Source organism: Pseudorca crassidens, chromosome 17 (assembly GCF_039906515.1).
Source record: "Pseudorca crassidens isolate mPseCra1 chromosome 17, mPseCra1.hap1, whole genome shotgun sequence".
Classification (NCBI taxonomy): domain Eukaryota; kingdom Metazoa; phylum Chordata; class Mammalia; order Artiodactyla; family Delphinidae; genus Pseudorca; species Pseudorca crassidens.
In genome coordinates this window covers 30999506-31023268 of record NC_090312.1, presented here as the reverse complement: position 1 = coordinate 31023268, position 23763 = coordinate 30999506, and the positions used below count along the sequence as shown (strand labels likewise).

General features: G+C 36.9%; 1 protein-coding gene across 2 annotated transcripts in view; it reads right to left on the bottom strand.

The window, feature by feature from the left end:
* ANGPT1 (angiopoietin 1) overlaps positions 1-23763 on the bottom strand; it is a 249948-nt gene that overhangs the window by 25035 nt on the left and 201150 nt on the right. For both annotated transcript variants that reach the window (XM_067711490.1, XM_067711492.1), the window contains exons 6-7: positions 21324-21425; positions 12929-13095 (exon numbers count right to left, since the gene is read on the bottom strand). In XM_067711490.1, the coding sequence (XP_067567591.1) occupies positions 12929-13095; positions 21324-21425 (269 nt within the window). The remainder of the gene's footprint in view (positions 1-12928; positions 13096-21323; positions 21426-23763) is intronic.

The following is a 23763-nucleotide window of genomic DNA, read 5'->3' as shown; positions in this document are numbered from 1 at the left end:
GCACAAAGAACAAGAAACCAGAGTCCCTTTGCTGACTGACTACCTAATTTAAGGTCTACATTAATTTGAACCCAGATGCCTGAATAACAATCCTTTAATTCAAATGTTTATTCTTTAATAAAGTAAAATTCCAATCTTTTGAGAATCCTAAGATTTTCCTGCCATATAATAGGGTGCTTTATTGGCTGAATCCAGCACATGTATTTTTTTTTAATATCTTTATTGGAGTATAATTGCTTTACAATGTTGTGTTGGTTTCTGTTGTACAACAAAGTGAATCAGCTATAAGGATACATATATCCCCATATCCTCTCCCTCTTGAGCCTCCCTCCCACCCTCCCTATCCCACCCTTCTAGGTGGACACAAAGCGCCGAGCTGATCTCCCTGTGCTATGCGGCTGCTTCCCACTAGCCATCCATTTTACATTTGGTAGTGTACATATGTCAATGTTACTCTCTCACTTCATCCCAGTTTCCCCTTCCCCCACTGTGTCCTCAAGTCTGTTCTCTATGTCTGCGTCTTTATTCCTGCCCTGCCACTAGGTTCATCAGTATCGTTTTTTTAAGATTCCATATATGCAGCACGTGTATTTTTTTTCCCTTTCTTTGCTCATAATTGGTACTTGGAAAAATCCCTGAAAAGATCACCCGTTCCAACCTATCCTTTAATTTGCATCTTTACTTCCTGAAAGTTTCCTTTATGACACTGTCTTCCTTAATTGGCATCATTTGTTCTCAAATGGAATTGAATCATTGGGGAATCCCCAGAATTTGTGTAGTGTATTAATCTAACCATTATTTAAGAAGGAGTACCTTATTTGCTTCTTAAGCTTCGGAAGCCCTGATGTAGATATGTAATTTGATAGATAACTTTGAACATGTTTAGTGGAAGATGTGCAAGTGTGAAAAATGCCTGAGATAGCAAGGGTCATGGGAATCTGTGTTGTGATTAAGAAAGATACATTTCCAGAGTTATAGAAAACCTCAGCCCCAAATAATGAGAAACTTCAGAGAACCCAGTTTCACTTATTCCCTGATTCTATTATGATTGTTTTATATAGTATCAGCTTTCATTATACATGTTTAAATTTTACACAAATTTTTCATCTAAGTTTTGACAACATATATTTTAATGTCCCTTCCTTGACTTATAAATATTAATATAATGTATAACTTTGATGAAAATGAGTTTATCAACCACCCAGGTATTCTCAAACTCTTGACACACGATACATTGTTAACAGCGACTCGTTTCAAAACCCCAGTAAAATACAGTTCTCAGTTTTTCTCAGTGATATGACGATTGCATTTGTTCAAAATTCATGATAAATTCTTCCTCCATAAAAAAAAGATAGTGAACTCACACTCTGTTGTCTCTGAGTGCTTTTGCACAGTGCTGAAAGAGTACACTCTACTCCGTACATTAAAAAAAAAAAAACAAACAATTTTCATGAAAGCTGTGACAATGAAACCATACTTCTCAAAGTTCAGAAATATACACTGTGGCGATTCTCTGTTTTTAGTTCTAAATAAAAATAACGTTCTTCTAGTATTTCTTCCTTTTCTAAGGATACATTAAAAAAAATGAGTGCCAAATGAATTACATGGCACTAAAGACCCCTGTAAAGAACACACAGTCCCTTAAACTTAATTCAGTTCCCTTGGCGTCACGTGTGGCTGACAGAATCAGTTCCGAGTGAGTGGCTCACTGACCAGACCTCTTCTGGTGCCTAAAAGACCAGGCTGACAGCCATCTCAGAGAGTTTATGGGTTTGCTTTTTTACTAAAAATTAAGTCAGGACCTTGTAAAACTTACGATTGAAACTGGTAATTTTTTGTGTGTGTGTGTGCGTAAACAAGTTCAAGGGAGGTAGATCTGTTCTCATTTTTATTTCTGTTTAAAAAGCAGCAAGAACCTTTATTTCCAGGATCCCCTAAGGGAAGATAGAGGAAGAGGAAGGGGTGAGTAGAATGCTGAAAACCATTGAGAGACACTGAGGTTTTTTGCAAAGAGGAAATACTTTCTCTTGTTGTACTTGGACATGTGTTGCTATAAGTTCTGCAAATAAGGCTCCAGCATGCATAAACAGATTCTTCTGTTGACCAAAATCATCAGTGTGCTTATTTCTCTCCACAATTAATTTAAGACACAGTCCAAACTCCTTATCATGTAATATGGCCTTCGTTTTCTGTAGCACAGCGAACCTCTACATACAAGACACTTGCTCTTGTCTAACTAAGGCAGGCTCTCTCCCACCTCTGGGTCTTTGTCCACATTGCTCCTTCTGGCTGGAATCTCAACACTTCCCTCCTACCACCATCCTCCACATATGCCTCACGAGAACTTACTCATACTTCACAAATAACCAAGAATTTCCTCCACGAAGCCTTTCCTGGTCCCCTTCAGTCTCCTCCAATGTACCTCAATCCATCCTCAACCCCAGCCAAGTTCACCGCTTTTCTTTAGTGGTCAATATTTTAGTAGTCAATATTTTATATTGTCATTTTCATTATTTAAAAATTTTTTACTCAAAAAATATAATTAACTGAATCTTGTACTTTCTGATAAGCTCTCAGTTATTTAACCGCGAGTTCTAAAAATATCAAAGTTTACTGTCACCAAGTGGCAGCTATCAAAATTGCAGGCAGAGTACCTAGTCCTTGTAGCCCACAAACTACTTACTGGTGACAGCAACACAGCATCCTTTTCCAGGATTAATTGGCCTAGGGAATAAGGTATGCTCTGTGTTTATTTTATTTCATTTGCTTGGCATGATGCAATATAGAAATTTTTGCCTAACTTTTACAGGTAAAAAATAAATAAATAAACAGAAGAGACTGCAGTTGAATAGATCAGGGAAATGAATCTCATCCAAGCAACAATCCAAGAAACTAAAGGACACAGCACTTTATTAAAAACCTTACATGGAAACTGCCATATGCTTCCATTCTATTCCATAAACCTCCGAGGGCAGGAATTTGACTTGATCTCCGAATTTCTAGCATCTATATCAATAACTGTCATATAGTAATCAGTTGTGTTTGCTGAATGCACAAAAGATACCTTTGTTGATGTGTCTTTCATATATTTATTAGAAAGTGCTTCCTTTCCAGACGTATGCCAAGCATTGTGGAGAGGTCCCTGCCCTCCTAGAGGTGGCAGTTTAATAAGAAAGAATAGCCCATTACAACCCCGTGTGATAAGGACTTTGATAAAGGTAGGCACAGAGCACAGGGAGAGCACACAGAAGGGGCTCCTTACCCAATATAAAAAGCAGAGCTCTACAGTCTGAGCTAAGACTTAAAGGATAAAGAAAATCAAGTCAGGAAAGATGTTAAGCTCTTGAAGGATACGGGTTGAGTTTTGTGGATTTGTCTCACCCATGTGTCTTGCACATTGTTGTTACTCATATTTATTGAACAGAGTAATAAAAACACTGAGTGAAAAAAAAATTGATTGGGATGTGAGAAAAGACTATGCAGATGGGCTGCCCTTAGAGGCTAAGTCCTAAGTCTCTCACATATTACTAGTTGTCTGGCTCTCCTCTTTGCTCTTAGCATCACACTTCATCATTATCCCTTTACACTCTGTGCTTAAACAACACCTTACTACTTGCAGTTTGCCTAACAAGACATGCTGGGTCTCACTTACAAGCTTTCACATACGCTATTCACTCTTCGATCTCCAACTTGAACTATTTCTTCAGCTAATTCCAATTTGTCATTTTTATGTCAACTTAGGTTACCCCTTGGAGGCCTTCCCAAGCCCCTAAAATTGGTTAGGTCTCCCTATTCATGCCATACTTGTCTTTATCTCCAAACTCACTATGTTCATGGCATTATAATTGCCTGTTTGTCTGTCTACTGTCTATCCCTTCCCCTAGCCCCATCACACACGAGTATAGACATGTGTGAACACACACGAACACACACGTACATGACTAAAATATCTCTGGATATTTTACCCTAGGATAGCACAGAATAGAAAATAACCAATATTTTCTTCATTGAAGATACAGCCTTCATCTTTTCAGTGGTGGCCAACATTTAGGAGGACCCCCAGCAGTGGGATCGCAGGACATCTCCCTAGATTATTTCCTGGAGGCAGCATTAGCTGATTCTAGTGATTTCTGCCAACCTATAAGTTTCTAGGACAGCAGCTGTCTGAGTCCCAGCATTACTCATTCTGGAGCTGGAATCCTGGGAATACTTAGACCTAGCAGCACCAAGGCATTTGCTTTTGTTGTCTTAGAAAAATTTAAGACTCTAGAGACTGACATTAATCTGCATTAAAGTCAAGAGATTTCCTGATCTTTATAAGGCCTGAAGAAGGTACAGAGTGACTTTGTAGGACCATGCCTTCTTCCTCTTGAATATTTCATCTCAGTCAAGGAGTATAAAATACAAATTTTGTTGAATAAAACAATTCCTTCTGGGCTTCCCTGGTGGCGCAGTTTTTGAGAGTCCGCCTGCTGATGCAGGGGACATGGGTTCGTGCCCCGGTCCGGGAAGATCCCACATGTCACGGAGTGGCTGGGCCCGTGAGCCATGGCTGCTGAGCCTGCGCGTCCGGAGCCTGTGTTCCGCAATGGGAGAGGCCACAGCGGTGAAAGGCCCGCGTACCGCAAAAGAAACAAACAAACAAACAAAAATTCCTTCTCTGTTTTAGGAAGTATAACCACAACAAAAATCGTAGTCTAAATAAAAGTAATACACCTCCCAAGTTGGAGAAATTATTTGAAAATACAAATAAAACTACTTAAAGCCTTAGGTTTGATATCTAGGCTAAAAATTCAAGAGGGTAGAAACTGCCAGGAGATTCCCTATATATTTTTTTGCCTACCTTGATCAGTCCAGAACTGCTGTAAGAAATAAATTTCCTCTTAGTATTTCAACACATCTGCTACTGGTTCCAGCCAGGACAGTGGAGCCCAGAGGATCAGAGAAATGAAAAACATTTCACTAAAAAGTGAAACAAGTTTTGCAATACCTACGAAAATGCAAGGCTTAAATTTACGTGGGAGGCTCAAGAGAATTCTTTTCAATCCACACTGATTTGTTTTGTCCTTGAAATATACACATGGCATGGGAATACTTTAATGATTGAAAAAAAGGATTTTGGAATTAAAAAGACTTCATCCTTACATCCTCATTTTACTTCTGAGGACCTGAAACTTGGAAAAGTGAAGTAACTCGTCCAAGGTCATTCAGAAAAGTAACTACAGATCCAAGTCTAGAGTTCATGTCTCTTGATTCCCAATACAATATTTTACCCATTACATAAAACTGCTTCCCAATAAAGATCCTGGCCAAAAATAAACTTTGTACAAAAAGATGTTTAATGGCCAAATTATTTTCAAGGATTTTTTTTTTTTTTTGGTAATTTTGTTTAAACATCGTATTCATCTCTTCATGTGGAATCTCTTCCAGAATGAGGCTTTAGCATAGCCATAGTTCTACCCTGAAAGTATCATTCACCCCCAACAAATAATACGGAGATAATAAAATGAGAAGAAAATCACCAAACTGTGCATTATAAATATTATGGTAAGATTATAATTATAATCTAAAATGTACATTAAATAGTGAAACACTATCATTCAGACTTCGCGAATACAAATTTTCTATTGGTTCAAAGAAGGGCTATCTGTAAGTTTGTCATTATACTATCTGTGATAGAGGATTTATTAATCGAGTTAATACAAAAAGACAAAGGAGTTAACTTTAGGGAACAAACTGTAACCAAGAATGGAAAAAATTAACATGTAAAGTCACTTGATAAAATCACATGCAAAATTTATCTCCAATTGGTAAATCGTTACTTTTACAGATATGATAATATAATACAATGTACTCTACAAATGTCTGAGGCACTAGCAAGGGGGAGGCCAAAGGGATATTGTAGCAAGTCCCCACAACCACTTCAATCAACATAGATCAGCTTTATGTGTTTTATAACTTATGACATTTTATAAGAATCTTCTTTGAGACTACATATTCCATTGTAAAAAACCCCGCAAAACTTTAAGTGATTAAACTTAACCCAACCAATAATGGGACAAAATGACCTTCTGTACCTTCCGATGTGATAAAATGGGAAGTACACAGTATCGTTTATTTAGCATTCTTGTCAAAAAGATTTAATTTGAATCTCATCAGGAAGAAATAATCAGATAAATTAATAAAGAGACATTTCTGAGGAAAACTGATCTGCATTAAAAAAAAAATACTAATGGCAAGTGTGTGGTAGGTAACTGCTCTAGGTAAAAGGTGACTAAAGAGATCGCAGATGCAATGAGTGAGCCTGAGCTGGGTCCTGAATCCAAACAAGTAAATAGATAAGTACCAATCAGTAAAAGACATTTTTGGGACCGTGGTTGGGGGATTAGATTTCAATATAGAAACATACTAAATTTTTATTGAATAAATAATAAACTTCCTGGGTGTGATAAAAATCGAATTAAATAATAAAACATATCTTTCATAGTCATATGGCACTTAAGTTTGTCCAATACAAAGTATGTTTGCATATTCTTTCTGATTGGATCCATATAAAAAATGGTGAGAACTACAGGACAGTGGACATTATTCCCACTTAAAGATGTGAAAATTGAGGTATAAAAGTATTAGGTGATTTGCCCAAGGTATTGCTAGATTGTGCTACTGTCAAGTTGGTTAATCTGAGAACTGTGTTTCTCAGACTCTCCTTCTTTGTACAGTTCCAAGTTAGAGTTGGCCCCAAGAGGACTTTGTATGAGATTTGAACGGTGGAAGTAAAGCAGTGGTCCAACTCAGATTATCATTAGGTATGGTGATGTTCAGGGTCAGAGGCGCCCAGCAGTTCTCAGCTTGTGCTCTCTTCCACTCTGCATCCAGCTTGCCTCCCCCATGCTGGCAATCTGTCCAGACTCAACACCAGATGCCTGATTGCACAACCCTAGGTAACGTAGCTACGGCTTTTCTTAGATCTCCCCTGCTGTGAGATCTAAGCTGGTAGCTGGATTTGGTAGCTGGACGTGCCTGGTTTCTCGAATTTTCCTGCTGGCTTCAGCTTGTCCACTACCACACTGGGGTTCATGTATATGTGTTAGTGACCCTTCCTCTGATTATCCACCTTCATCTTCCAGACCTTCACTTTCCCAGCTCACCTCACATTTGTGTAAGGTGGAATTTGTATAATAAATCCCTTATTTCCATAATACTCATCATGGCTTTGCTTCCGTAACTGAACATTGACTGATACAACCAAACTGGCTTTATGGATAGTGAAGCCAGACTTCTTCTGATTCCTATTCCAGAGCTCTTTCCAGTAGATCACAGCATCTCCCTAAACCCACAATTAAACATTTATTTCTTTTAAGCATTGGATGTGGTGGCAGTTATGTATTTGTTTTTTAGCTCTAAGTATTAGGACCAGCAAAGACCAGCAAAGTTTTTATGAGAAGAAAAAGGTCATTGTAAGCGCTAAACCGATGGAAAATCTTACTGAAGTATTTTTAGGGAGATCAAAATTTAATCACTTATCAAAGAACTGAAGGGGAAAAAAATAAAAAAGACATGTATACATAAAAGTAATTTTATTCTAGTTAATAAGTTTTGAGCTGCAAGGAGCTTTATAAATACTTTAATTTATAGGACAGAAAATTGAGAGATAAGATAATGTGTCTGCAGACATTCAGATTATTAAAGACAGAAGTGGGGTTAGAAGAAACATATTTTATCTCTTAGAATATGTGCTTTGAGTATATTTAATTCCAGCAATTAACTGATGGATTTCCTTTTATTGAGGGATGGCCAAAAGATGGGCAGTTAGAGATCAAAGCTCAAATTGTGACTTCTACTCATATTAGTACTTGTGACCTTATGCAAAATACCACACCTCAATTTTCTTATGTAAAACAAGGTGTCTGGTGCATAGCATGTATTCAACAAATATTAACTATTAACTATTAGCAATAATTTGGCTAGGGCTTCCCTGGTGGCGCAGTGGTTGGGAGTCCGCCTGCCGATGCGGGGGACGCGGGTTCGTGCCCCGGTCCGGGAGGATCCCGCGTGCGGCGACTGGGCCCGTGAGCCGTGGCCGCTGGGCCTGCGCGTCCGGAGCCTGTGCTCTGCGGCGGGAGGGGCCGCAGTAGTGAGAGGGCCGCGTACCGCAAAAAAAAAATAATAATAATAATTTGGCTGGCTTAGGTATATATCTTGAATTTTGATAAAAATGGTTTCCATATTCTAGAAACTTAGAAATTAGTGGGACAGATCATACACACAGTTATTTAATAAATACTTGTTAATGACATAATAGAATGTGGATACTGGATAGTTATTCACAGACTGTTATGCATCTATGGGACCACAAAGCATCCAAATTGACCTGAGAATGAAGGTGATGCATTTCTCTGGGAAATCAGTGTAGGGATATTTATAGGTGAATGATCTTAGGATCGATTCCAGTGGCAGAGGGAGAAGCTGCATGGGCTCACATGCAATCACAGTGAACATCTCAGCTAATCTCAAGTGAAATTCTGGACCTTGGATAGCCTTCAGAATTGTCCTCAATTAGGGCAAGTGGTCCTTAATAGACTCCTATACTGACCAGTCATTGGATGCAATCTGTCTGTAGGAAGAAGCAGTGACCTTGAATGAGATGACTTTCTTCAGTCATAGGCATACCCAGGCAGGGGACCTTGGCTACAAGCTGTTAGCCAGCAATGTTCCCAGGAAGTGGGAGAAAGAGTGCTTCAGTTCTGAAGGGAGGATATAGATGAGCACATCGGAGCATATACCATAGTAGGTATCAGGGAAGACTTCCTGAAATAAAGGAAAATCTTAAAGATTTAGAAGATGTATCCAAAGTTGGGTTTATATGTATAGGGTAAGGATACAGCATAAACAAAGGCGTGGGTGGTAAAGGGAAATTGCAAGTAGTTTCTGGATCATAATCACAATAAGGGGGTATCTGATTGGGTGAGGTTGGGGGAACAATATGATAGTAATAGCTGAATAAGTAGGTAGGACCAGGACAGGAAGAGTTTTAGGTGGCAGACTTTAACCTGTAGATATTTGAACACTGTTGAAATATGTGAAGGATGGCAGAGCCCAAGTCAGATTGTGTTTCAGAAAAAGCATCTCAATAATAGCGTGGACGGTATATCTGAGAGCATCAAGACTGGAGGCAGGAAGGCTTTATAACCATCTGGGTGTTAGATGACGAGGATCTGGATAATACTGCCTCTCTAGAGGAAGTATTTAGTAATTTAATGTTGACTGTGTGTTATTGCACGTGATGTGTTTATCATAACACTCTCACATTATTGTTTTTTTCTTATTTATATTCTCTTGGGTTCTACAGATTTTATTTTCTATCTGAGAAAATCATTTGGACTTTCCTTGGAGAATAAAAGGAAAATATGTGTATTACATGTACATTTGTAAGCTCATCAATCTATTCACAACATTTACTCTAAATCAATATGTGTCTAGAGCATGAGAAAGATCTATTTAAAAATTTTTTTGGTTTATACATTATGGCCACAACTATTACAAGAGTTTTCAAAATATAATTTCTATTAAGATAAAATATTTTTAAAAAGAAAATGCAAAAATTTCTGAATTTAATTTGTAAGAGGAAAAATATAGAAAATGTAAAAACAGAAGAAAAAAACCCCACCATGAATTTCATAGTTTTTTTGCGGTACGCGGGCCTCTCACTGTTGTGGCCTCTCCCGCTGCGGAGCACAGGCTCCGGATGCGCAGGCTCAGCGGCCATGGCTCACGGGCCCAGACGCTCCGTGGCATGTGGGATCTTCCCGGACCGGGGCACGAACCTGTGTCCCCTGCATCGGCAGGCGGACTCTCAACCACTGCGCCACCAGGGAAGCCCGAATTCCATAGTTTTGATTTTATTTGGAATTTAGTTGAATTTGAGCAGGTCAATTGACCAAAGCCTCATCAGTTTCTTCATCTTTAAAATGTGTCTAATAATACCCAGCTCAAAATTCATTTTAAGGATTAAGTGATTACAATATTAAAAATCATTTCATAGATTATAAAATACTACACAAGTGTTAGCATTAATTCCTTTAATAATTTATCACAACGAGGCACCTAATTCAGAGGGAAGAGAAATGAGAACAAGCACAGAAAAGCAAAGCTAGATACCTGGAGTCCTGACTTGAGGCCACCTGTGGTGTTACTGGGCCTGGAGAATCAGTGCTGGGTGTGAGTGAAGATAGAGGTGGAGAGGGAAGTCACAAGGGTGTATAGCTTCCCTTTTCAAGCTTCTGTTTGATTTTCTTTGAAAGAGTGAATAATGCCAGTTTATAGTGTGCTTATTTTGATTAAGCTTTCACCAGAACAGGCATTATGTTTTAATGAGTTTTAATTTCTCATTTGATGCCAGTGTGAATCTTAATATTTAACTGCATGAGAAGGTGATGATTACGGATCTATTTTCTGCTGGGTCTTGGCAGGAAAGAGGGCCAGAGCCACCAGCTTTATTACAGTAGCATTACAGAGTGGAAACCACACCTAACTAGGAAGGAGCCAAACATCCCATATTTAAGTCTTTTTCCCTCCTTGGACAAAAATATTACATATTTCTGAACCTCAGCCTTCTTTTCTTTAAAACCAGAGGTTTGGCATTAAATGATTAAGTTCCTTCTGGATCTATAATTCTGATTCTCAAGGTTCACAATTCTCTCAAGAGAGAAAAATGGAGATCTCAGAGTGTACACCTCACTTTGGCTTTTTGATCACAGATCTGCATTATTTGGGTGAAGATCAGAATTACAAAGATGTTCAAGGACCAGGAAATGCTCAGTGAGGGCAGCGGGCATTTTAAGAGGAGATAAGCGTGCCTTCCTCATGCAGATGCCATTCATACCATGTACCCTGAAGCCTACTTCAGATGCCTCCGACCCTCCTAAACCTACCCACTCTTTGCACCCTTAATACCACGCCAGCCTCATAAGCGCACACACACACATGCACACACACACACACACACACACACACACACACACACACACACAAAAGAACTGAGAGACATTTTGGAAAACAACCAAAGCAAATTCTTCAGGAGCCTAGAAAAAAGACTAGACTAATTATTTGCTAGTCCTATTGTCAGGCTGTCTGACATTAGCCAAGTTTCATATAGTTTCAAGTTTCAGCTCAAAACATTTACATAAGAGTACCCCTGATGTTTTACAGTGGTTTTTCTTGTTACAAAACTCTCAAAATATTGACCTCCTTGGAAACATTTCTTCTTACAGTCCATTGAATTTTATAAATGTCTCTTCTTTGGTTTCTTGAGTTGCCATATGCACACCCTCTCTCCCCACCATGAGACTATCGACTCTTTAGATCTATTTCTCATCTTCTGTTGTGGTGACATCATCACCGTTTGTTAAGAAAATGCTTATTATGTCTCCAAGGATCCAATCCCACACATAATCCATTAAAATAAAATGAGATGTGTTCATAAAAGAATTGTAGATTTAAACTCCTAAAGGATGGCATGTTTCAAAAAGACAAATAGCAGCAGAAACAGCTGAACTATGAGGAGATGGCCACACAGGTTGGAAAAAAAGCATAAGGCCTTGGTCGCTGTCATTGCATTTTGTTTGAAGCAGTGTGCCAACCCTTTAATGCACACAATCGTGTTTCCAAGACCAATGTAGAGTAGCCATGATATCGAGAGTTTAAAATCATTGCAACCCTAATTTACTGTTTATCTAATTTACAAAACTGAGTCACACACCATTATTAAGGACCTGCTATGTGCCAAGTATTGCATTTATGGGTACTGATATAAAAGTAACTGAAATATACTTCCTGTTCTCAAGGAAGGCCAACCAGTTATTTAGTGACCTAGTTTGTAACAAAGCTAAACTGTGAGGTCTGGGAGACTAGTGACCTCATCACTGACTGCAAGTTTGCCAGTGCCTAGTAGAGTTCCGGGAACATAGAAGTAATACAATAAGTGTTTGTGAAATGAATTTACCACCCTGCATTACTTGATTAACCATTTTCTTCTAGTGTACAAGCTGCTCATTGAAAAAAAAATCAGAGATGTTAACAATTAAGTATATAGTCTATTTTTAATCCGCAATGATGTGTTGTGTATGTTGATGCCATTACTTGGACTTTATTTTTGTCTCTCACATTACTGACCAAAAAATTCTAAATTATGCCTCACCTTATTTTTTAGTAAATCATTCAAACATAAAATTTTACTCCTCTTTTGTCACCTTCAAGATAATGTAAAAAATAATTTAAGAAAAGTAAATAAGGGAAGTATAAGTAAAAAAAATCTTTTGATAGAAGAAAGTATTTATTTCAAGCCCCTGAGTTTGAGTCAATTCTCTGTCATTAGTTTTATATGTATAAATTCACTGCACCTCCATAACAATAACAGTAAGAATAAAAATAACAACAATAATATCATGTTTGAATTAATTCCATATCCTCTAGAATTTAAGCCAACATCAAAATAATCAGTCTGTGAATAAATACACTACCACGTGTAAAATAGCTAGCACAGGGAGCTCACCTCAGTGCTCTGTGACGACCTAGATGGGTGGGGTGGGGGGGTGGATGGGAGGGAGGTCCAAGAGGGAGGGGATATAGGTACACATATAGCTGATTCACCTCACTGTACAGCAGAAACTAATACATTGTAAAGCAATTCTACTCCAATTAAAAAAAAAATTCTAAAAAAAATAAAAAATAACCAGTCTGTGAGAACTGAAATCTAAAGCTTTGAAGAAGTCTTTACAGGGTTTTTTGCATCCCTTTGTCATAGGCCTAGACAGCCTGATTCTCATTTTGAAGGATAACTTTGATCATTTCTTTTTTTCACACTTTTCCATTAAAACTCTTAGATGACTAGGCCTGAGGCAGTTGAACACCACACCCAAGAAGGACCTACCTGTAATTTTGCTTTTCATTTCCTATGTGGAATCTGTCGTATTGTGAATAGGCTCGGTTTCCTTCCCAGTCCATTAACTCGATTCTTAGTGTGTACTGCCTCTGACTGGTTATGGCAAAAATAAACTCATTCCCCAGCCAATATTCACCAGAGGGATTTCCAAAACCCTGTGAAAGAAGACAGAGATGCAGTTGTTAATTCAGGGAGAAGCTCTTTCCATGTTTAGTATTAAGCTATGTTCTAAACAATAAAAAACATTCTTTAAAATTAAAGATGGTTCTTTCATACTTTTTTTTTTGGTTCTTTCATATTTTTATACACTTTCTTCGATTACTCACTCAGTATTTTTCTGCTATGTTTCCCCCCATCGAGGCTCATGTCTAACTCTTTATTACAGTAAATTCTGATATAGAAATCTGTGTAGATGAGATGTTTTCGAATTAAATGAATCTGGTTAATGGGTTTAACCAGTAAATGCTTCTCAATCACAGCTTGCTTTTGAAAACGTTTCTAAAATACTAGTTAACGGAATATTTTCAACATAGTTTAAATATTTTTCAATGAATATCATCAGCATAGTATCAGACAAGTTATTTAACAATATTATTATTATTTTTGTTATTATTATTCACAAGTCAAATTATGGGTAGATAATAACAGATTACTAGACCCTTAACTTCCCTAGCTTTAACATTTTCATTTTTAAGTAATAATAAGCAAATCTGTAAATCCAGAACTGTAATCATTTAAATACTTCGCCTCAATAGATTAGGATTTTGACACTTAAGAGCTAGTGAGTGAACCTAGCTGGCTGCTCCGCCCCAGAATCTCAGTATGGTTCCACTGTTCTCTTTAGGGCAATCCCAGTCACTGTTAGTGTGTTCAAAATAGTTTTCTTTGTGGAGTAAAAGAAAGTACACAAGAGAAAGCTAACTCTTAATGTTGGCTATGTTAGTGATAGGAAAATTTAAAACCCTAGGAAACTACTGGCATCCTAGATTTTGGGTATTCACAATTGCCTCGGAAAGTGTTCCTTGGTAAAACTTGAAGTTCAGTGTAATTCTTGATATATGGGTTTGTTTTACTGACCAGACTATGAACTCCTTGAGGACAGAAACTGTGTTGTATCTGTGAATCCTCAAAGACTAGTAGAATGCTGGCATACACTGGGCACTCCATATGTTTCACTGAAGTTCAAAGAAAATGGAAGAAAGGGAGGAAGGAAGAAAACAAAGGCTATGGCACCCTGCAATTGCATTCAGAGAAGTAACCTTAATACATAATTCTTGTTGTAGGTAATTTGGTTGTGTCTCAGGGGTGTTTCTTAAAGTGCCCAACTGAATCATAATCACTGGAGCACTAGTTGAAAAAAAATATTCCCTGGCTCCAATTTGAATCAAGCTATCTGAGAGCCAGTCCATAAATCTAAACCTGAACAAACTCCCCGTTTATCTTGTGCACATTCATGCTTGGAAGACTTGGAGGTGTCCAGTAATCACATAATATACTTTTATGTTGCAGAAAGAAACATATTCTGGTTCATTGAGGTATTCATTAACAAAAGTTTTATTTTATCTGTATTAAGAAGAAGTATGAGGGAAGTACTAAAATAATCACAACAATCCTTATTTTCTCAACACAGAAGATAGAATTTGGAAAATATTTGTTTCTTTTCATATTTAATGTATATCAACTTTACAGAATTACAACTACAGTAGAAGTGTTCTTAACTGATTTCTCCTTTAACCAACTTAACATATGAATCATTATTCTCCATTCCTTACTTAAAATATATTGATGCCCAGAGTACACTGAAAGTATTAAATACATTTGTGCACTACTGTCTGACAATTGAGTGACTTACCAAAGGCCAACTGCATTCGGTCTCAAACTCATTTATGCCAGTTCTGTTATTGTAATGATAAGATTTATAATGTTATGTAAATAAGTTAAATATTAGTGGGGAAAGAGGAGTTTTTGTTCTGTTTTGTTTTTTATAAAAACTAATTTAAATATTTAGATTTGCTCAATGAAAGCAAATCACTAAAAAACGGTTTTGAGCTATATGTTGTTGCAACAACTCTAAAAGACTGAGGAAAATAATAAAACTTTAGAGGATTTTTAATGTACATTACTTTGTATATGCCTTACTTGCTCTAGTTTAAAAAAAACAGAAGCTAGAAATTTGATGCATTTGATTATGGGAAAGTTTTATGAAAGAGCCACTGACTCAGAATTCCAAGCTTTGAGCCTACATTATAAACACATGGGTAAATGAATGTATATTTTTTATATTTCAATGAAATGTATTAGCATATAGAGGTACACTTTTAAGGTTATTCCCCAATTTAGCTGAGTTTTTGATTAACTGAACACCCTTTGTCCAAAGTGCAGTGGTTATATGCATCCCCAAAGATCATCTATCTACCTGTAGCTCAGAGTACAGGTAGATGATGAAGTCCATACTCCAGTGCCTCCCTTCTCTGTTCCTAAGATGCTCAAGTCACACTCCGCAAGAGTCCCACAGTGGCAGGAAATCTTAGAGCAATTTAAGATGTGCTAAGAATTTTACACATTTTTAGGGCAGCTGGTGCTTCATACCAGGGAGAAGAGTAAAGCTTACCTTCTCCAATGAATAAGCAAAGCAGAAAGTTACAGGGGACTGAAAGTCAAAGAATTAGCACATTCTCAGTTGCAGCAGCCACTGGGAAGAAAAAGAAGACTGCTTGGATTCTCTTTGCATTTCTTCTCAGCTCAGACATGTCAAAACTCTCTCTATAGCCACTTGATTCCCTCTTTTGTGTAGCCAGTTAGAAGAGATTCAGTAATTGTACTAACTGTGAATAAGGAGGGTGGGAATGATGAAGTGTTAACTTTTAGATCAAATATTTCCATGCCGTTGAAAGTGTTGCAAGGATAAAAGCTCTCCAGCTTAGTGAAAAGTACAGTGATCTCCAGCCAGCCTCAGAAGAGGAGAAGCATTTGTATCATTCCTCCAAGAGCCTCCATTCCCCTCTTGGCATGCAGGTTTGTACCCCCCTCTAAGCGGAGGTTAACAACCCTTCCTAAACAGTTTGCTTTTTCTGACTGAAAATAGAGGAAGAAGCAACTGAAAAGAAAGCAATGAAATTTGCTTTCATAAACAAAAATTTTATTTCATGCACCTTCTCAAAAAACTTTCTAAATATGCTGTATTGGCTACAAGGAATCAGCATGACTGTTAGAGAGATAGTGTAGGGAAGAAACCTTCTAATAGCTGAGTGCAGTGATGCAGAAACAACCATTTCATCAGGAAGATGAAAAATTCAAGAAAGAAGGGGAAATGGGTTCCTAACATTAGTAAACTGTCTACTGGCTAGTTTATCAGGCCGGCCACGAATCTGACACCTAGGAACAAAGACTTGGCTTTGATTCAACAACTTCTACTCCCTCTCTCTGCTCCAATTTGAAGACTTGCTCTACCACACATTTGCCGTTACTTTTAAGCCTCCGTTTCCTTATATGCAAAACAAGGATTTAAAATGTCATTTCCATATATACTGTTGCGAGAAAAAAGTGAGAAAATATACCTAAAGCATCTAACTCAGTGCTGATGCATGAGAAGCACTTAACAAAAATCTAGTTGTTTTTATTATAATTAGAGAATATATCATAATATATAGTAATTTTCTGTTTACTTGCCTGTCTCCCAAGAGACTATAAGCTATATGATGTTAAGCAGGTTCTTTTCTACTCTGTACGAGAAAGGGAACAAAAATAATCCAGGTCTTGTCTTAGCCTGAGAATTAATAAGGGTATCGATATGAACCAATTCTTTAAATGGCTTTCAGATGCTAGGAACTAATGTATTCTTATGACAAGTTGAATATTGTTTTATACAAATGAGTACTGTCATTTTAATCCGAGAAGTTAATTATTAAACAAGAAATTTAAACCAACTGGTTGCAACCGGGGCTAAACTATGACACAAACCATAGTTTGTGTCTACAGATTATCTTCTTACTCTTGTTTCTGCTTTCCTAATGCTAAAGAGAAGCTGTCTTCTTCAACTCTACTGTGGTCCTATAGTTTTTAATCTCTTTCTCACTACATTTCAAAAGTTTTAGGATCTACAAAAGAGGTAATTTTTGAGATCTTAAGCCCATGCTAATAAACTGATCGTTCTGACACTTACTTTCAATTGGCAGTGCATATCAGAAAGAGCTGTGGAGCTTCTTCAAAATACAGATGACTTGGTTCCTGTATGGAGGTTCTGACTCAGTATGTCTTGGGTGGTCTTAGAGATCTGTACATTTAAAAGGTTCCCCAGGCGAGTGTGCTGTGTACTAAAGGTGGGGAACCATAGGATTATGACGTAGAATAACTATTCCAAGTGCAAATGAGAAAAAAGAAATTAACCAGATCAAATTACCTAAGTGGTACAAGGGAAGAGATAAAACTTCATCTTCAGATTGAAGATATTAGGAGTTAAGTGTTGATTATGTACTATGGGGCTGTCCTTGAAAAAATTCATACTTATGCCTGAAATACAGAGATGACCAATGCACAAACAAGGAAAAAAAGGTTTACACATTATTGTACACATAACAGCTTACCACAGGTTTATATTTTACTCCAAAAAAATAGCTTGCAACATTCGTAAGAATAAAAGTAAAATATTATACAAAATTCAGGGCTGACACTGAAAAAGCAGCAAATCCTTATTGAATAAACAAACAATAGTAATAAAAATAGAATTTCTTCCTTTTTACATAAATAAAGTCCAAGGATGCTATGCCATATCCTTTCATGAAAACTGTTTAGTTATGTCAATCATAATTGTATGAAAGGTTTTGATATCATAATTCAGAGAGATTGTTAATCAATTTTAATTCTCCTTTAGCTCTTTAATAAAAGGCAAAAGACCCTGGAATTTAGCTTAAACTAATACTGACTTAAAATTGGCCTTAAAAACCACATTTTGCTAAAAAAAAAAAAAAAAAAGCACAGAGGGGAAAGACCAACATTCGTTAGTTTTTGCCAAAATCTGCAGAAATGTTCAGTTTTGGTTTGTATTTTTCCAAGTTAATAAAATAATTGTCCCTGATACTTTATTTCTTTTGCCTGATAATGCTCATAGGAAGTGCTGACTTTTTATAGCTGAAACAATTGAAAACAGACACAGTCCATGTATCCTATGGATTTCATCTCTTTTCATAAAATCATTAAAGAAAACAGATAAGAACTCAGGGTTACTGAGCTGTGGCTTTCCAAAGGTGCTTAGTATACAATTCAATTGTGCATCTCCTCTAACTGCTGAGACAGCCCAAGAAAGATCAGAGGATGATTTATTTCAGCATTTTAAACTTCTTATATATTTTTCTCCTTTTAATGTGAAGAGTTTAAAATGCAGTTGAAAATGTGCTCTTAATTTCTTTCCAGAAACAAAGAACTCCCAGAAGGTATTGTGCTCAGCCTGAAATACTTGTTTGTCAGTAGGAAGCTCTGTTTATATGGGTAATTGTTTTCCATACAAAGACAGGTTGTCTCCAGGGCATTAGTCACTACCTTCTGTAAAGTTAGGCCACTGGGGTACTGTTTGGAACTCCTAGCTTGATTGGGCTTTATATGCAAAAGTACTGCTCGTAAGTGTTATTGCTGGAGGCCACTAAATGGTATCCTTATGGCTCGAAGGAGTTAATATAGTTCCTTAAGTGCCTCATTTAAAAAGCCTACTCCAGACTTCCCTCTCAGCAAACATCTTTACAAATCCATAAACCAGGTTTTGCTTAATCTCCTCATAAGGAAGTTTAAGTGAAAACAAAGCTTAGGTAAAAGATTTTGTAGGCTTAAAGCCAATGTTAAGAATCAAATAAATTGCAAATCTTCCATGTTGAGAGAGGTTTAAAAATTACCATTATATATTTGTAATTTCATGTGTTGGTAATTTTAACATATTGTTCTGGAGACCTTATGAAGCAAGAGGCAGCCCATAGATGTCAACCAGAATAAAGGGAAGGAGGGAGGAAAGGCAGAAAAGAAGAAGGGATAAAACTTTATTTCTATACTCAGTGCCTGAGAAAGAAGTGAAGCATCTTACTGCATATAAAACATCAGGGAAGACTGAGGAAGAAGTGGTACACGCCAAGAAGTTCTTTTTCCCAAAGGATGTACACCCTAGCAGCAAGTTCTGATTCAGGGAGCAGAAGTGGGTGTGACTGATAAGCGTTGGCATAAGGGGTCTATATCCATTCTTTGTGGAGTCATTATTTTGTCTTTAGGTGAAAGAAAAGCTCTGGAGGAAACACTTTATACCATGTGTTTTGGTGAAAATTAACCAAGTTATAACATATAATAAATTCTTTTAATTAAAACAAAAAGATATCATCAGACTCATTTTTGCCAAAATGTTTCAGAAGTTTGGAGTTTATCTCATTTCTGACCATGCAGAATTGACACTCAGAGGATAAATTGTTCGAGTTTGAATAAAACATGATAGTCTTTCTACTTTAAAAAAGGGGAAAAAAATAAAAAATAAATAAAAAAGGGAGAGGAGTAAACTTCACAAAAGTTTGGGGCTTTTGGTTATTGTGAATAAACAATAATTCAGTCCCATTCCAATAATTTAAAAAATTGCTTAAAATATATACATTTGGTAAATGCTTATAAGACATGAATCAATGCCATCCTTCATACGTCAGTCTCTCTTACTTAACGTGCCTAGTTTGCCAAGGCAGCAGATGCTTACAGCTAGTAAGTCACCATTTTGGAAAGTCACTGTGATGACAACTTTATATCAAATTTTCTTTTACCATTAGTATTAATAATAATGTATTTCAGACTTGCCAGAATCTATATTTATAGTCTAATTCTCAGATAACTGCTTCATGTCTCATTTTAGTGGTGAAAATAATCATGATTTAAGGTGATTTGCAAAATAATATTTTTGCCAGAGTTAAGAAAAAAATTTGCAGTCTTCGATGTTTTAATCTTGGATCATGATAATACTTACTATTTACTGACAATTCAATGTGCCAAGAGCTTTACTTATAGCTAATCCTCACAATATCCCTGCAAGGCAGATGAGGTACTATTATTAACGTACTCTTTTAACAAGTGAGAAAGTTAAGGTATGGGTTAAGTGATTTCCCAAAAATCACTCCATTTGTAAGTGGCAGAGTAAAGACTAGAACAGTGCATGTGTAAGACAGGAAGCCATGTCTCCAGGGTGACCCCAGAACCAAGAATCTTCAGTCTACAGAACTCAAAGAATAGAAATGTTGCTCCTGGAGCTCTTCACAGAGCAAGAAATCTTTTAATATGAAAACTCTGGGTTCCAGCAGCTTATATGGACTGATTCAAGCCTAGCCAATCAGCTTCTATGTTTGAGATTCCCCTGATCCTTTAAATTTCACCCTGATCCCTGGACTGTGGAGACAGACTTGAAGAGCCTTGCCTCTTGTCTCCTTACTGGCTGACCTCGAAATAAAAGCTCTTTCTTTTCTCAAAAGGCTGTGCCATAGTATTGGCTTCTACAAACCTTAGGCAACGAGCCCTTGCTCGGCAACGAGCCCTTGCTCATCACCTTTATCCTATGTTCTCACAGGTAATTTTGTATAATAGGTTTGATATAAAAATTACGTAAGAATTTATGTATGAGGCTTACACATATTAAACACTGAAAGGGTTAGATATGATGATGGTGATCATGATGATGATGATGATGTCTGCTGGTATTTTGGAGACCTCAGTGAATCATGCCTCACAGTTCACACCCTCGTGTACTTGTCTCACTTTGAATCTGGACTGGCCCTGTCATCAACTTTAACTAAAAGAATGTAGTGGAAGTGAAACCATGCCATTTCTGGGTCTAATAAATCTTAAAAAGGACTGGAAGGTTCTATTTTTGTGCTTGAGGGATGCCAACTGCCACTTAGTAAGTCTGATGACCCTGGATCACTGTACTGGGAGAAGCCCAACTTAACCACATCGAGGAGTTCTCAGTCCATAGCCAGCAACAACTTGCCAGCCATGTGAGTGAAGCCATTGGTAGTACCTCCCAGTCCTGCACCACAGCCCACAGCCCTGCACACTTCCCTTGTCCTGGCTCATGTACACAGCCTGGGTCTAAATTCTAGCTTCCTCCACCCTCATTCAACCAGGAACAAATTCAGACAATATGTAACAGTTCACTGAATAATTTCAGTAATATATTTTTCCTTCTGATGCACACGTGGAAATCATTTACTGAAAAAGATTTATGAGTGTTTTGTGTTTAATGAGAATAATGTCACAAACGTTATTTTAATTTTTAAATAACTGAAAGACATCTAGAAGTACAAAAGTTTATCACATTGTGTAGTGAAGAAAATCTCATGATGAAACATCAAAAACTATGTAAATTCTTCCATCTTACCATTTTATATTCTTTCCAACCTCTTTGGAAATCTAGACTTCCATCTTCACGATGCTGTATTACAGTCCAACCTCCCCCATTGAGATCCATATTGCAAAATACCTGACAAAGGGAAAATAAAGTCAAGTGAAAATTATGTCTATTTTAAACAAACAGGTATCAGATATGTTTCAAGACAGAAATAGGATGGATAGGCCTACAGACAAAAATAATAAAAACTGCCATGTTGAAAATATTAATTTAGACATTTTATTGGCTATTTCTTCCTGTATTTGAGTTGTTTCTGATTAAATCCCATCAAATGATAAATTACTTGTAAAGGTTTAAATCAGTCAGCTGAAAATTGTCTCAGTCACAGACTATAAAAATCATTTTTAAAAAGTTTGTCTTAAATGGTAATAGGCATTATGTATATTCTATTTTTTAAAATGCTACTAAAAGTTTCCAAAGTTACAGACCATTTTATTGCTAAAACATAAGATTTGGAATTTTCTATCTTTAATTTGTTAAATCACAATATACTAATAATAAAGGTTTTGGAAAAATAATATTTAAAAAATCATTTATATTTAGCTATTACACATTTCATTGTATATTAACTCCTACATGCTCATATACAACAATAATTATTCTTGATGGTTCAGTATTACATTAGAGGCAAAATTTGGTCCCCAGCATATGGAGAACACATTATTTGCTTGAATTTTTGTCACGAACAATAAGAAGAGAACATGACATACTGTATTCCTTCTGACTGTGAGAAGCATTTCTTTCCCATGTGGAAAAGTTATCCAAATCTTTCAAAGATTATGCTTATTTCAATTTTTCTAAATATAATACTATTTATTTAGAAATTGATTCATTTCCCCCAGAGTCCACCCAAGGAGAGAAACATATCTGTAATGGCATTATCTTTGGAGAGCAATCACTGTAATTGATGTAGCATAAATGTGGCAGCTTGATTATTCAAGGGCTCAGCTTTGGGGAACATCATTCCCCCGGCAATTGACTACTAAAGCAATTTGGAGGCTGGCTAAAGGTGTAGATATGAGGCAACAGCAGCAGGCACGCTGTGTGGGCAAAGAGCCTGATTAAAGGAAAACCTCAAGTGTTTTCCTTGAGGCATTAAATTTGGAGCACAAATGGCTAAAGGGTATGAAAACAATGACAAGAACTGTTATTCAAAGGACAAATTGTCCATGTACTTCCTCGGAGTAAAAGGAACTAGGAGGTACATACTTAACTGTGAGCATACAAAAATAGGCAAAATGCTCTCCTGAGGGCTCTTCCTCTAATTTGAACATGCACCCATCAGTATGTATTCATTATCACTAGGAACTGACTCACCTCCAAGATCACAGATTTGAAATTCCTCTCCCTGTCCTAAATTTCTCCCTCTATTAATCCCTTAACCTCTATGCACCTGCTCTTTGTCCTCAAGATAACCTCCATCTAGTCTTTTGTCTTCCTTAATTCTAATTCTAATTCAATTTTTTTCACCCAACAAGCATTTTTGGGCATTGATTCTGTGTTACAACTGGCGATATTATGATGAACGAAATACGGATAATTTCCTTAAAACACCTAGAAGTTAAAACACTGAGTGCCCCTGTAGAGTTAAAGAGATGTGGGAATCCACAATTTTCAACTCTAGTGACCTGAGAATAATAGTCAGTAATCTAAATGAGAAATTTAAGGAAGAGAGCTAACATGTGAGAAAAGAAAATGATCATGGTTTTGAAAACCTAGGGTTTCAGACAGCATAGTCATCCAAAAGGGGGAGTTTATTGATCAGTTAGAGATGATCTAACTGTAGGTAGATCAAGGGTAAGAATAAGGATAAGAGCATGAGGGACTAAGAAAGAAATAGTCATAACAATAGTATGCTTTTTAACTGCTAGATAATTTAAACACTTTACACGCATTTTCTAATTTATCTCACAAGAACCCTGTGATGTAGGTATGATTATTATCTCCATTTTGCAGATGAAAAACCTAAGGCTTTGAGTATTTCAGCAACTTACCAATGGTTATTATTAATATAACAGGTACTGGATCTAGGATTTGAACCCCCTGTTTACCTAATTCAAAATTATATTAGGGGTAATTTTCTTGAAAGCAGTAGTTGATAGCACAAAGATGGAATTTTAAAGAAGTAAAAAAAAAAAGTGGAAACAGATGTGGGGGGAGGGTCGGGTCCAAGAATGGGCTTTGGTGAACAACTGATGGAGATAAAAGACACCAATAACCTTTAGACAGGCAGGAACTTCATTTTATTTGCTACTGTCCCTGGTGCCTAGAGCAGTAGGGACAGTAGCCTAGCAGGTACTAAATGAATATTTGTTGAAACACTAGAGATGCAATAAGGAAAGACATAAAATAGGAAAACTTGATTAATGGAATGCAGTGAAAGCTGGGGATGGATTTTGAGTTGGGGGAA